The following is a 16,183-nucleotide window of genomic DNA, read 5'->3' on the forward strand; positions in this document are numbered from 1 at the left end:
AGAAGGGGGATAACAAGTCAAAGAAGGACAAGGACAAGGACAAAGAACCCACATGCCATATTTGTGGTAAGACCGGCCATTGGAAGAAGGATTGCCCTGACAAAGACAAGAAGGACACCAACAAGAAGGACACGAAGGATTCTGGAGCGGTGGCTACACCCTCATCAGCTGCGTTTCTTCATCTAGCTGTCATTGAGGACTCTACACCGAATGCTTCTGATGTTGCGATGACAGCTCCCCAAGCTCGAGAGTGGATCGTTGACAGTGGTGTCTCCCGGCACATGACTCCTTCATCAGTTGGTGTTATCCAGTTGCGACCTTCGCGTGGGCAAATTCTCATTGGAGATAGCTCTTCGGTGTCTATTGCAGGACGGGGTGAGATGCAGCTTATTCCAGATGGACGTGCTGGTACCCATACCTCAGAGGCCTTGCATGTGCCAGGTTTAGGGTATCATCTACTTTCGGTTCATAAGATTTGTTCACTTGGACTTTTGGTGGAGTTTGACAGTGATTCGGTGCGAGTCCTTGATCGTGGGTCACGGAAGGTTCTCTCATCAGGATATGAGGAGAATGGCATCTACAAATTGACATCTTCTACCGCCCTCCCTACTCTTCTTCTTACCTCTCAGACACAGTCAAAGCTATGGCATGCTCAGTTTGGTCAACTCAACTATGATTATCTTCGGAGGGCGTCACATGGATAGCTTGTTCGAGGGTTGCCAGACATAGTGGTGAGCCAGCAGCCATGCGTCTCCTGCATTGGTGGGAAACAGCATAGGGATGTGATTCCCAACAAAGCTTCGTGGCGGTCTACTTCACCGATGGAGCTTGTATCTACAGATCCTTGTGGCCCTATGAGGAATGAGTCCTTGCAAGGGAGCTCGTACTTCATGTTGATTGTAGATAACTATAGCAGGATGACATGCGCCTATTTCTTGGCATTGAAGTCAGAAGCTTTCTCCCACTTCAAGGATTGGCTTCTCTTTGAGGAGAACCAATCAGGCCGGAGATTGAAGACCTTGCGATCCGACAAGGGTAGTGAATTTGTTTCTAATGAGTTTGCTCGTTTTTGTGCACATAAAGGTATTCACCAGGAGTTTGCTAATACCAACACTCCTCAAGAAAATGGCATTCTCGAACGGAAGAACCGAAGTGTGATCGAGATGGCGTGCACCATGATGGAGCACCGACAGACACCTCAGTTTCTGTGGGCCAAGGCTCTGGCTACTACAGTCCACATCCTTAACCGATCCCCCACTTCGGCCGTTGATAGGATCACACCTTTTGAGGCCTACTTTGGGACTAAGCCCGATGTTTCTTATTTTAGGGTCTTTCGGTGTGATACCTATGTTCACATTCCCAAGACTCATCGTGATAAATTTGAAGCAGCTTCCCGAAGACAAGTGTTTGTTGGCTACAGCTCTCAGTCCTCCCAAGGCTATCATTTGTATGATCCCGTCAAGCGGGATGTGTACACCAGTCGAGATGTGCGGTTCGTAGAGGTTCCGGCCATAGCAGCGGGTGAGGAGCATCCCGTTCTTGGAGATCCAGGGGAGAGTTGGGCTCCCGCGACAGTTCCTTTGGAGCCCGTGCATTTTGATTCTGATTCTGTTTCTGATACAGAGTCTACTGTTCCACTGGTCACCCCCGAGGAGTTACCACCGGTGGATATCCCGGAGTCTTTAGCTGATGGAGAGAGACAAGCAGAGGTCCGGCCTCCTCCTCGTTGGGCCCGTGACACACTCCGTGATTTAGGGATCGAGGGGGTTCCTAAGGAGTGGAAACCGCACGATGGCCTGCGGTGGTCACGAAGGCACCAGGCACATTCTGCGGAGCTTGTTTGCTCTAACTATTGTTTGATGACCCGTGTTATGCAAGATCGAGATCCAACCTCCGTGAAGGAGGCTTTACAGTCTGCACCATGGAAGAAAGCTATGAAAGCCAAGTTGGAGGCTATTGAGAGGAATGGCACTTGGTCACTCGTGCCACGCCCCCCGAATAAGAACGTGATTGGCGTCAAATGGGTCTTCAAGACCAAGTACCTTAGTGATGGTTCTTTGGACAAGCACAAGGCTCGCCTTGTTGCTAAAGGTTTTGCACAGCGCCTAGGGATTGATTGTCATGACACTTTTGCCCCCACTGCTCGTATGGCGACTATTCGAGTTGTTCTTGCCTTGGCTGGCCATAGGAGATGGCTTGTCTACCAGTTGGATGTGAAGTCGGCCTTCCTCAATGGTGATTTGAAGGAGGAGATCTATGTAGAGCAGCCTCCTGGCTATGGATCTTCAGATGGGAAAGTCTACAGGTTGAAGAAGGCCTTGTATGGCCTCAAGCAGACTCCGCGTGCATGGAACGAGAAGATTGACTCGTTCCTTCAGTCACAGTTGGGATATCGGTGTTCCAAGGCCGATCCGCAGCTTTATGTACACACTTCCGAGGCTGGTTGTGTGCTTTTTGTGTTGTATGTTGATGATTTGATTGTCACAGGTGATCATGCACAGAAGGTCCAAGAGACGAAGGCAGCTTTACATTGGACGTTCGAGATGACGGATTTGGGTCTACTCCATTTCTTCTTGGGCCATGAGATTTATCAGTCTCAGAGGGGGATCGTCATCTCTCAGCAAAGATATGTACAGGAACTCTTGGTTTCTTTTGCGATGGAGGATTATCGGACCATTTCTACTCCTATGGATCTGAACTGGAAGGCCACTTCCCATTCAGCTTCTCCCATGGCGGATGCTTCCCGCTATCGTCAGTTGATTGGATCATTGATTTGGCTCCTCAACACTCGTGTTGATCTTTGTTTTGCTATTGGGCTCTTGGCGGGGTTTATGAGTGAACCTCAGACGGTGCATTGGCAGGCAGACCAGAGGATACTTCAGTATTTGAGAGGGACGTCTGATTTAGGGATTCATTATCCAGCAGGCACAGGTGGTTCAGATCTTGTTTTTGCAGGTTGAAGCGACTCGGATTGGGACGGTGATGTGGACCACAGGCGGTCTACTACAGGTTACTGTTTTACTTTGGATGCAGGTGTTATCTCATGGAGTAGCAAGAAGCAGCCCACGGTAGCCCTTTTGTCTACTGAGGCGGAGTATCGGGCCACGTCTTCCACCACATGTGAGGCTGTGTGGCTTCGGAGATTGTTGGAGGAGCTTGGCTGCCCCCAGACTCGTCCTACTTTGCTGCAATGCGACAATGAGAGTTGCATTGCCTTGGCACGGAATCCTGTTTTTCATGCCCGGACGAAGCACATAGAGATCCAGTACCACTTCATCAGAGAGAAGCTTCTGGATGAGACCATCACCGTGGAGTACTACAAGACGGAGAACAATCTTGCAGATTTGTTTACGAAGGCGCTTCCCCATGCTCTACTTTGGAGACATGCCAGATCCCTCGGGCTTTTGCCCCGCCCAAGCTCTGAGAGGGGATGTTAGAGATTAGTCGCCTGGTCGGACTGTAGCCAGGCTGTACAGTCGGACTGCCACGTGGCAGTCCGACCTGGTACAGTACAGTCGGCTGCAGCCGATAGGCAGTTATTTGGCGCCCAGTTCTTGGCTATTTATAGCCGTGATTTCCAGCAGTCTCCTACATTCTTTTACTCGCAGTTTACAGGCTGGAGGCTCGTGCAGATTCCGTCTCTGTTCGCAGATTTCGGACAAGAGATCGTGCAGGCTGCAGCGGACTTCGAGGTGAACAGCAGGTTGCATCGTCGAGGTGGAAACACGCAGTCCAACACACTGCGCCCGTGTATATATCTGCATATCTTTGTATACAGCACACTTTATACAGCAGATCTTCATCTTCCACTGTCTCTTTCTCTCTCTTCTCTCTCTCTGCGTTCTCTCTCTCTCATTCCTACGCTTCCGCACCGCTGCACTCTGACAGGTGGCACGTCAAACGCCCATCAAACGGGGCGCAACGGGGGGGGGGGGGGGGGGGAAGCAAACGGGCTGGCATGAACAGTCGGGGCGGGGGGCAGCAGTGCGTTGTGACGGGACGGGAGCTTTCCAAATGCTAGGTGAAAGATAGGTTTGAGTAAGAGGTAAGACATGGGAGCAAATAGGGCCAAGGAGCAAGAGGATGAGAAGAATAAGTAAGAGGTGGGACGGGAGTAGAAGATGGTAATATTTGTTAGCAATGTGCATATATTGGGTGTTAAATCTCATAGGCAAAGAAAGTGGATTTCATTTCTATGGCACTGCATCTAATGCTGGCACCTCTATTTCTGACCACTTTTAATGCTGGCCATTTACACAGTCTATTCAAGGCAGCCCCTGGGGCCTGTACTTAGCTTTCTTAGTATCTGATACAAGGACATTGCATCCTGTTGGAGAGAGGGAGACTGGGAGCACTCTGCAGGTTGCCCACAGCCCATGGTTTTGTACATACTCTTGTGCTCTGGTATATGGATTCCGTTTTCTGAGTTCATCTCTTTGAGTTCATGTGTTCTTGTTCTTTTGTTCAGTTCTTTCTGTTTACAACAGTTCTATCAGCTCTACCTTTTTGCTTCTGTTGCTCCACAGTTTCTCACAAGAATGACGTTCAGGGAGGCAAGGGGGAAGATACTACAATTTACAAAGAGTGCGGGAAGGACAAAAGGGCTACAGGGCTGAATGGCTGCAGGACACGAAGACCACACGGAAAGGGGAAGGCATATAGCAGTGTTTACTCAAAGGGACAGCAAGCTAGGCTTCCATGACCAACCATATCTTTTTGGTTTGGCTTGGCTTCAGCAGTTCATATACTCCTTTTTCAAACTAGAACTTCAAGAGCATCAGCCTCTTTGCTTTTCCCATTACTTTTGAATTAAGTTCATCACTGAAACCAGTTTCATTCAGACAAACCAAAGATAAATCATAGATGACTAAGACATAGTTACCATAAGCCAGTTCAAGTACATATGTAAGGGTAGTCATTTCATGTAGCTTTACTTGGATTGACTCAAGTTCTTGAAAATAGTACCCAAATCTAGAAACTCACATGCAATCTTTGATGTAGCACAGTTGATTGAGGCAGATTCGCCATCTGTAACAAATACATTTATTGAAATCAGTGAATATCGTTCAGTTTTCATGTCTCCACAGTATTCATGGAAACATGTAATATGTTCTCTGTGTATCTTCAGAAAATCACCACATTAGTTGGAAGTTGTGCATTCCCAAATAAAGTGCTGGCTGGATTGGAGCCTATTTGCCCCAGGTGTGGTTTCGCTTGTCCAGCTTGAGCCAATTGATTTTGTCCCAGAGTTTGTTGCAACTGTTGCCCCTGCTGCATGGTGCTAGTCTGAAGTTGCTGATGCAGGGCTTGGTGCTGTTGCAGCTGCATCTGGAGATGATGCCTATCCTGTTTTGATGGGAAAGAACCAGAGGAATTAGTAATGCATTTAACCACCAATTAAACATCGGTTCCACCACCAATTTTCTATGGCTCTAAAAACTAAAAAACACCGAAGATAGTCCTTTACAAAACAGACTGTCACTTAGCTGTTTCCTTACAAAACTTTTGTACTATTTAGACATTGTGACAATCGCAAGGACCTCAATAACCATGCTTCTCAATTCCTGTTTCCTACTCCACGGTCTCAATTACAAGCCTGTTTGTACCTTACATTAAGATTTATCTATGTGCTTTCAATGTCAAGCATTGAACCTGCCTACTAGCATACATAGTTGCCAAGGGTTTCTGGTGCAGCGGTTACCTATAGCATAGTTGATGTTACAAGCAATCATTCTAAGTCATGCATTAGCATATCTAGGACATCATGACATTGATACAATGGTGAAGAACATTCTTAGTTGGCCAAATTTTCAGATTTTGCATGACTTTCGTAGTTTCCTTGGATTAGTATACAAGGTTCATCCACCATTTTGTAGATATTATCTCCCCTTCATGCTTTACAAAAGAACTGAGTGCCTATTACATGCGCTGAAAAAAAGATTGCATTATTAAATCAATTAAAGACAAGCTAACTTAAGATCCAACTTTGATTTCACCTAATCTTCGAAAGGCTTTCAAGGTACAATGTGATGCATGTGGGAATAGTGTTCTTGCCTTCAGAAAGGGCAAGGCTCAAGACAATGAACAGAAATGGGCACTTGTTTTTTAAGTTAAGCATGAGGTGCATGGGCCTTTTCAAGAGAAAGAAAAGATAAATGATGTGGCTTAAAATAGTAGAAAACCACCAAATCTGGCCGACTACTGAAAATAGGCCAAAAATATGGCCAACCTGCTGCAATAATACCTGTAACTGCAATAAATGCAGTCCGACTGCAGAGTAATATGGGGAAAATGATGACACTACATCATGGGCAGTTGTACAGCAGACAGACACTGGCAAAGGGTGTAAACTAGCTAACAATCTGAGAAAATGCACAATAAATGTGCCTAAAACACAACAAATGCACACTAAAATATTAAGGCTCTCATGTCTTTGTCAACCTCTAGCTAGAGCTCACAACCAAGAGATGATAGACTGACATGGCTAACAAATAGGCAAGCTAACCACCCCTCTCAGATCCTTGGAGTATCCAAAGACCCAACAATCTCATGTGACAAAGCATTGTCTCCATGGGACAATAGGCCAGTGCCAACTCGGAATCCATAATCTGCTCTCCAACATAGTGGTACCAAATCTCAATGTACTTTGTGCAAGCATGAAACACCAAGTTTCCCCACCAAGACAAGGGCACTTTGGTTGTGCATGCACAGCTCGGTAGGTCTTGTCTGTGAAAAGCCAGTCTCTGCCAAAAGATGACGGACCTAAACAGCCTCCGTAGTTGTAGAACAAAGTGCACAACACTCAACCTCTCTAGAAGAAAGGGCCACAGTAGGTTGCTTCTTGTCGATCCAAGAGAGGGCTCTCAATCCAAGGGAGAAAGCGTAACTTGTAGTGGACAATCACAAATCCACATCACCTGAGGAATCAAAATCACTCCATCTGAAAAGAGCAACCCCCCATACATGATCTCATAGAATCGAGTCCCCTGTAACTAACGAAGAACACGTAAAGCTACACTCAAATGATCCTATGTAGGAGAAGACAACAAAGCCACCACAAAAGAAATATCCGGGCAAGTAATCTGGTAACAAGGCACCTAAAGCGGGTAGCATATGGTAAGGGAGCTCATGCTGCCAATAACTTGGACTCAAGATCCATGGGGCATAAAATAGGCTGGCACTCAACCATACCAAACTCCGAATGCAACTCAGAGACGTACTTGTGTTGGGAAAAAAAAATGCCATAGATCTCCAATCCAAGCAAGAAGTGGAGAATCCCAAGATCCCTCATGTCGAACTCCTATCTCAATATCTTAGGAGTCTGATCAACGTCTTGTGTGTTGCACAGACAAAATCACCAAGACGCACCTATCCTCCACAACCTTGGAATAAAGGTTCAGATCATGATCCGATCAATGAAAGCCAATATCCAAGAAGCATCGATCAATCCTCTATTACCAAGCCCTAGGAGCTTGCTTCGAACCATAGAGGGCCTTCTGCAGTTAGTAGACATAGTCCCCCTATGAGACTACAAATGGAAGAAGTAACACACACACACACACACATAGAGAGCAAGAAAAGGAAGGAAAAAAGACTACAGTGAATACAATGAAGAACGTTGGATACAATCAAGAGAACTGATCAATCCTTGCACGCAGCTCTAAGCATCAATGAGGGCACCAGATCAGGCTGCGACAATGATGGCAACAACAAAGTTGGAGAGTATCGAAGATAGAGAGTGCAAAGCCTGCAAAAGACAAGTGATCTACCAAGTGAGGAAGGGCTGCTATATAGAGCCAACTCCCACCAAAACTGACCGACTACAAAAATATGCCCTAAATCTGGCCGATTGCTCTTGGCAGAGGCAATAAATAGCAGCCAACTGCTTCTGTGCAGTCCAACTGCAATAAATGTGCAGCCTGCTGACATGGCAGCCCACACATGTGGCACAGAAAATAGCAAACATTGTCACAAACCTAGACAGCCTAGGAAACGCACACTTATATGTGCAAACACCAAGAAAAGACAAGAAATACACCTGAAACTCCCAAATCTCCCATGTCTCTATCAGACTTTGACAAGAGCTCACAACTAGGAGATGACAGCCTAACACGACTAAGATAGGCAGGCTAACACCCCCTCTCAAATCTTGGGAGTGTCTAAAGACCCAACAACCTCATGTGATGAAGCATAGAAGCCTTGGCGCGAACGGCTTTCTCAACAATAGGCCACCACCAGCTCGAAATCCACGATCTCCTCTCAAACATAGTGATACTAAACCGCAATGTGCTTTGTGCAAGCATGAAACACCACATTCTTTGCCAAAGCTAGAGGACTTTGCTTGTCCATGCATACCTTTGTAGGTCCTGTCTATGGAAAGCCAATTTCTGCCAAGATATGACAGAGCCAAACTCCCTCCATAGTAGTCAAACGTAAGGCACAATCCTCAACCTCTGTAGAAGAAAGGGCCACAATAGACTGATTGATGCTACTCCAAGAGATGGCTTTCAATCCAAGGGACTAGCAGGAAAGTTCGAATGAGAATACTCTGCCTGAATGCCGTGATCCTTGCAAGACTTAGAAAAGAGGTGAGAAGTAAACTCGCCACCATGATCTGCTTGTACGCCACCAACATTGGAAGTAGTCTACATCTCCACAAACACCCTCCAGTCACACAGGATCGAGAGTACGCCTCACTCTTGTACCACAAAATAAGGCCATGCATAACAACTGAAGACGTCTACAATTAGCATCTGTTGAGTTCAACTCACACCTATGCTCACAGAGGAGTGCTGGTGATCTTCAGTAGGACATTGGGGCATTTTTTACTCTCCATACAAAAAGTTCTTTCCCCCAGATTTATTACTTTTATTTTATGTACCTATATTACACCGTTTTAGGCACTTATCATGTCTTACACACTTAGGGTGTGAACACCCTCTTACAACCCTAAGGTTCAAGGTTTGTACTTTGTACTTGCACCTTACACTTGAGATTATTGCATTGGGTGTCGTGCTCTCACACTCTACATTGTCTACTCCACTCTCAGTTGAGCTTCAATCTCTTCCTATTCTTGCATTTGGTATCAGAGCTGAGCCTCAACTCAGCTCACCTTAGAGCCATCATCTCTAGCTCTTCTGTCATTGTGAGCAGCTTCACCAACACCAAGCAAAGTTCTCACCCGGCCTACAGCACGACAATTGCCCTTGTCCGTTTTCTACAGGCGATGCTAGTCAGAGTGCTACCCTCTGTTCAATCATCAATCAACCAACACTGCTTGTCTCCAATGCAGCCGCCTATCTGAAACGCCCTGCTCCTACTGCATACCTACCCACTAGTAGCTGTGAAGAAAACTGCTAGGTTTTGCACTGAGGACACACAGTGTACAACCACGGCAGAAACACAAAGAGACAAACACAGACACAGAGGGCAAAACTCAAACCCTAAACGCAAAACTCAAAACTCAAAACTCAAACACAAACAGAAGAAGGGAGAGAGAGAACACAACTCTGAAGTGAATGAATCATGTAAATGAATGTAAGAGTGTACAATGTCCTTGCTCAAGGGCACAGCAATGTCGGAGTGTGACGTCCACCCGAGACAGATCCCAAGTCTGTGACCACCACTCAGAGTGTAGGAGTGCTAAATAGTGAATGGCAGCATGCTGGTCACCAAAATGAAGCAGTCTGGAGGCTGAAAACTAGTAAACGCAGCAGTGTACTGCCGATCAGAGGCTGGAAACTGCGCACAGTCTGTTGTAAACAGTAGGCTGAAACAGTGTCTGATATGGCCAGCGATGACTAGATGATTAGATCGCAGCAGATGATGATATCGCCAGCAGCTGACGTCAGCATGGATGAAGGCGCCAACAACAAGAGCAAACACGAATGAAGTGGCAGCAATCTCAAGGGTTGGACAGCCACGTGGGAGGAGGCTGATGGCTGAAATCTGCACATTAGGTGAGAAACCTGCATAGACAGAATAAGGTTGAATGGGGGCAGCCTGTCTATTTATAAATGTGGAAGGGCGCCCAAAAATTAGGGTTTCCACTGAGCTCTCTCGAACCACTCCCCGTTTTAGGGTTTTTACTCTAAAAGAGCATTTTTAAGTGTATTTTGGAGGTGTTTAGGAGGCTAATCAACAAGTTTTAGCTCAACAAACCCTCTCAGGCCCAAAACTGAGCTGAAAGGTTAGGCCAACCACTGTGATGTTTATTGACCCCAAGGCGTCCCACCCCAAAGCAGCCAGGCATCGGACAAGGGGTGTACGTCGGCTGCCCAATGGCCTACCAAGACTGCGGAGGCGATGCTTATCTTACCAAGGGAATCCAAGTAGTCACCCCAGAGAGGACAAGACATTGGACAAAGGGTGCACGCCGGCTGCCCAGTGGCCTACCAAGCCCTACAAAGGCGGATGGAACTACATGGAACTTTTTTTCTAGGTAGGACCAAAGCAATCTACAAGTTGTCAAAAGATGACGTACTAGTGAGACAGTAGGGTTTGTGGGGAGGAACACGGAGTGAACTCGGCAAACATGGAGAGGAGAAAAGAAGAGAGAAGAAACTCTGATGAATGGAATGATGAAGATCTGAATGGAGTGAATGTGATACAAGGGAACAAGGGTGCCGTAGCACAAGGAAGATGATGAAGACAACCACGAACCGCAATGTCCTCTTGAAGGGGTGTGAGGGTAGTGGAGAGGCTAGAGAGAAGAGGTGACAGACTAAATGAATCAGTCGTAAGGAATGAATGAGAGAGTGGCCTATAAATAGGAATCGTCAATCTAGGATAGAGCCCATTTTTGGGGCTGCAAATCCTAAACGCAAAACATAGAAATGCAAAAACACAAACTGCGGGTGAAGGGTTAAGGGTTTCTCAACACAAGTTAGCACTACACTGAAAGACAAAACCCTACAAAAGAGATGAGAATTTGCAAAAATAGAGGTTAGTGGTGAGATGCTCCAAAGCAAAACATAACAGAAAGGAAATCTAACTCGAAATAAATGCAATGAATCTGTGAGTAAATGCATCGGAAGTCAAAAGAATGGAAAAGCTAAGGACAATGAATCCTATGGACCCACTCTAAGAGTGCGAAAAATGAATGCTAGACTGACCTAGGATATCCGAAAGGACCTAAAGATATGATAGTCTAAGAAAGTGGCTACCATCGGGTACGTCTAGTGACAGGGCTCTGCCAAGGGAACGCCTGACGAGGTGGGGAGGAAGGTGAGATACATGCATGAAGTGCAATGGGATCGAAACTTGTAGACCAATTAGCCAGTCCCTCAAGGGTAGTGAAAGAGATAGGCTGCTGAGGCTATACTCGAGCCACATGTCCAGCAGCAACGACAGGTGCTGAAGTAGCAGATGAAGCAGGAGTGGAAGGTGTAGCCCCTTTGGACTGTGCAGTTGCAGCAGTCTGCTGAGGCTTTTTAGGTGGAAGACCTTGGGCCTTGGAGCGACACTCCTCATCCACATGGCCTGCTCTCTGGTAGTGTGTACAAAACTTGTTTTTCTTAGGCAATTGCTGCAAGATAGGTCTAGATTCTTTGGTTCCATATGAGGAAGAGGAGTCACCCTTTGATTGGCTTGCCTTCGCATCTGGCGAGTTCTTGCCACTACTAGTTTTCTCTTCCGAAGAAGAAGCAACCAACCCCCTTTGCTCTGAATAAGGCTGTAATGAGGATTTCTTGTGGACTTAATCATGTAGCCTTGCGTAACGCAAGAATTGGCACTCAAACTTGTAGAAGGTTGGCAATCGAGGTTGAGAGATGATGTGTTGAATGAAATTGAAGTACTTTTCGGACAACTTATTCAAGAAGAATGTGACCTGATCGTCATCTGACTTTGGAGAGCCACTAGTAGCGAACTGAGCAAGTAACTGCCTATATTCAGCCAACTTCACTCCCCTTCCTTAACAGAGAACTCTTGAAGCTCAAAGTCGAGATCGATGCGCTGAGTACGATCACGAGCCGCATAGCAGTTGAGAAGGTGACTCCAACGCTCTGACACGAGCGAGAAGTGCTGCAATTGAGAGTGAAACTCAGGAAGCAATTCCTACATCAGCTCAACATTGGTTGTGGCATTGCGGGCTCTCCATTGACGGATATAATCAAGGTGAGCTAGTCGAGGGTCCGACATAGGCTCTAGACCAATGACGAGGTCCCAAGGACCCTGAGATTGAAGCACTTGTTGCATGAAATGAGACCAAGTGGTTAGATTTCACCCGTTAAAAAGAGTCTTATACATGAAGGCATTCGTGGCCGTTGCAACAGAAGTGGTAGTGTTCGGAGATGGATAGTGTGAAAAAATGTGATGAGAGGGGTATTAAGTGTCAGTTAACCGCCCCCTACACCCCTCCCCCAGAATGGTTTGGCTGAGCAAATGAATAGAACCATCCAGGAGCATCTACGTAGTATGCTTAGCCACGCAGGCCTACCACAAAGCTTTTAGGCTGAGGTAGTTAGTACAGTCATGCATATCATAAACAGATCACCTTCTAGCGGTTTGGATTTCCAGGTTGCCGAGGAGGTATGGACTGGAAAACCTCCCTCTTATGCGCATCTCCGTGTCTTTGGATATGAGACATTTTGCCATGTGCCCAGGGACAAGAGAAGTAAGCTGGATCCCAAGAATGTCAAATGCATTTTCCTTGGTTATGGGGATGCAGGCAGATGGGTTACCGTCTCTGGGATCCGTAGGCGTGGAAAGTCATCCACAGTCATGATGTAGTCTTCCATGAAGACAAGATGCATAGGCAGCCTGAGAGAGTTGTTGAGATCTGCAGGGTCATATTTCAGGAGAAGCCGAGAGCTCCCGCACAGCCAGTTGGATAGCCTACAGCTGCAACAGATACTCATGGTCAGGGTGTTGGACAGGCAGTTGTGCAGACAGCAGAGTCTGCCGTGAGACGGTCTACTAGAGACAAACGTCCACCTGATAGATTTCAACCCTCGATACATTATGTCTTGGTTACAGATGCAAGAGAGCCTTTCACTTATGATGAGGCTATGCGCAGGGGTGGCAGTCACTCCTGGGAGAGGGCTATCCAGTTTGAGATACTCCCTGCATAAGAATGAGACTTGGGATTTGGTTTCCTTGCCTAAGAGCAAGAAGGCTTTGCCATGCAAGTGGGTGTACAAGCTGAAAAGTACCGCTGGACACCCCAACCGACATACAAGGCTAGATTGGTAGCAAAGGGTTTTAAGCAGGAGCATGGTGTGGACTTTGATGAGGTCTTTTCTCCTATGGTTAAGATGACCACCCTGCACTTAGTCTTAGCTTTGGTTGCTCAGCTTGACTTGGATTTATACCGGATGGATGTCAAGACGGCTTTCTTACATGGGGACTTGCATGATGAGATTTATATGGAGCAGCCTAAGGGCTTTGCAGAACCTGACAGGGAGCACCTAGTGTACAAATTGAAGAAAATTCTTTATGGCTTGAAACAGGCACCTAGGGAGTGGTATCATAAGTTTGATGCCTTTATGCAGTCGCATGGCTACAACAAGAGTGCTATGGATTTGTATCTCTACACGAAGAAAGCCCGTGATGGTTCTTTATTGATTTTGGTACTCTATATGGATAATATGCTGATAGCAGGGAAAGCTCATGATGAGCTAGATGCTCTTAAGGCTCAGCTCAAAAAGAGCTTTGAGATGAAAGATCTGGGAAAGGCCTCTCACATACTTGGTATGCGCATTAGATGCTACAATCATCAAGGACTCCTCTACTTGTCACAGAGGGAGTACATTCATAAAGTCCTTGAGCGCTTCCGCATGCAGGATGTAAAGCCTATTGGCTGTCCATTGCCTTCTTATGTGAAGTAACATAGGCTGATTGTCCGCAGACAGATGACCAGAGAGCCGAGATGGCCAAGATTCCCTATACATCCACAATGGGCAGTCTTATGTATGCCATGATCGCCACTCGTCCAGATATTGCCTTTGCAGTTGGTGTTGTGACACGCTATATGGCTACACCTGGCAAGAAGCATTGGGATGCCGTAAAGGGTATCATGAGGTACCTGAAGGGCACTACACATATGTGCATATGCTATGGCAGCTAGGATACAGGAGTCGCGGGGTACACTGACTCTGATTATGCAGGACATGCAGATAGTAGAAAGTCGACTTCCGGCTATGTATTCACCTATGCTGGAGATGTTGTTTCTTGGATGTCCAGGGTGCAGAAATTCACGGCCCTTTCTACTACAGAGGCCGAGTATGTTGCAGCCACTGAGGCTTGCAAAGAGGCCATTTGGTTGGGTCGTTTGGTTGCTGACCTTGGTATTGATGCTACCCCTACACTGCATTCGCATTCTATGAGTGTTATTCAGTTAGCCAAGAATCCGATCTTCCATGCAAAGACGAAACACATTGAGATGAGATATCACTTCATACATGGGGTCGTTGAGGACAAGTATGTCGATCTTGTCAAGATCTCGACTGACCAGAATCCTGCAGATCTGCTCAGGAAAAGCCTCTCTACAGAGCGCTTTGCCTTCCTCAGGAGGTTGATGGGCGTGGGATGAGATGACGTTTTTCCTCATCCTCTTGTACATGTGTACATGTTGTACTGTCTTTTTTTCTATTTTTCTTTTCACTCCTCACTAGGGCAGATTCGCCTTTAAGTGAGAGGTTATTGGGGGTAAAGAAGCCTCCGCCTAGCCTCCCGTGTATTACTACACTGACAGTCACCGCCACTGCACACTGCAGGTGACGGACGCTCGTCATCGTCACTTTATTCTTTATTCTTTTAGTGACAGATTGAATAAAGGAAGGCCCGGTCACGCATTGTGACTGTTGGAGTTCCCATTTCTTGTCTCTCTCTTTCTTGCTCTTGCTCTCCCGCCAGCTCTCGAGTGCAAGCTTCGATCCTTCTCACCTTTCGAAGCTTCCATGTCATTGTTACAGCTGATAGCCCTTCATGGTAGTGCTATAGCCCATGAAACCAACCTTCCTTCTCGTATAGGGATGGTAAATAACCTAATTTAACATGCTTTAATCTTGGACATTAAGCACCCTATTGGCCCTAAAATTGGCACCCCTTGCTGTATTTCTTTATCTTTTATTGCAAATGCATACAACACAAGTAAGATCCTCTAACCTCCTCCACTAATCCAAGTACCCCTTGCTATAAAAAGTGACTAGCAAGCCTTCAAACCAATTTGCCCCTTGGCTTGCTTGGGATTGGCCTTTACCTTGCTCCTTGAAAGCCAAATCTAGCCCCAAATTTACTATTGGCTAGATGACCTCTTGAATCTCCCTGAAATTCCTCAATTTTTCAGCTGCTCCAATTCAAGTCCTAGACCCTCAGTTTTGAGCATGCATCCCAACGCGGTTGTCGAAAGCCTATTTTTTGTTGTAAATTAGGATTAACAGCAGAGATTGACTGAAATCTCTACCTTTGATGGCTCAAACTGCATAAAAATATTGGGAAAACTTAAGAGATGGTAAGGGGATTAGAGAGAAATTTCAAAGTTTGATCGTAGGAAATGCTAAAAAGCTACTACTACCCTGCTCAAACATCCATGAAAGTTGTCATCTACAGCTTTAGAACCACCACAAAGACTATTGCCCCCTCCAATATGCTGTCATCTGTACTAGAAAGACCTTGGGCTGATATCACCTACTCCTATAGGAATCCAAACTGCTATCACATGTTGTAGGACTAATCCCTGGTAGCTGCAACTCATATCACTAGCCTCTCCTTGCTCTCTAACAGTCTCCTCTCTCACAATGACTAGAATGTGAGAAAAAATGTGAGAAGTAAACTCACTACCACGATCTACTTGAACTCCACAAACATTCGAAGTTGTTTGCATCTCCACAAATACCTTCCACTAGTAGAATCAAGAGTACATATCACTCTTATACTCCAAAAAGTAAGCCCACGCATTACAACTAAAGTCATGTACAATCAACAAGAGATACTTCGCCTTCCCAAGGAAGGTCGTGCCTACTGGTCCACAAAGATTGGCATACACCAACTCTAGCAGTGAAGTAGCCCTCCTAGTGGCAACCAGTGGATGGAGCTGCCTGCATTGCTTGCCCCTCAAGCAACTAGAGCAAAGAATGAACAGGGTGGGGAATTGGGAAGTCCCTCCACTATCTTCTTTTGAGAAGCCCATCGAATCACATCAAAGTGCAAATGACCATACCAAGCATGCCAAAGAAACCCA

General features: G+C 46.2%; 1 protein-coding gene across 1 annotated transcript in view; it reads right to left on the bottom strand.

Moving 5' to 3' along the window:
• Positions 1-16,183, bottom strand: part of LOC148034240 (mediator of RNA polymerase II transcription subunit 8-like) — a 188,855-nt gene that overhangs the window by 47,980 nt on the left and 124,692 nt on the right. The window contains exons 9-10 of the mRNA XM_087679211.1: positions 5,137-5,346; positions 4,984-5,028 (exon numbers count right to left, since the gene is read on the bottom strand). Of these exons, the coding sequence (XP_087535337.1) occupies positions 4,984-5,028; positions 5,137-5,346 (255 nt within the window). The remainder of the gene's footprint in view (positions 1-4,983; positions 5,029-5,136; positions 5,347-16,183) is intronic.

The sequence above is a fragment of the Lygodium microphyllum genome, chromosome 6 (genome assembly GCF_053477565.2).
Source record: "Lygodium microphyllum isolate KBCC chromosome 6, Lygodium_microphyllum_v1.1.10, whole genome shotgun sequence".
Lineage (NCBI taxonomy): Eukaryota > Viridiplantae > Streptophyta > Polypodiopsida > Schizaeales > Lygodiaceae > Lygodium > Lygodium microphyllum.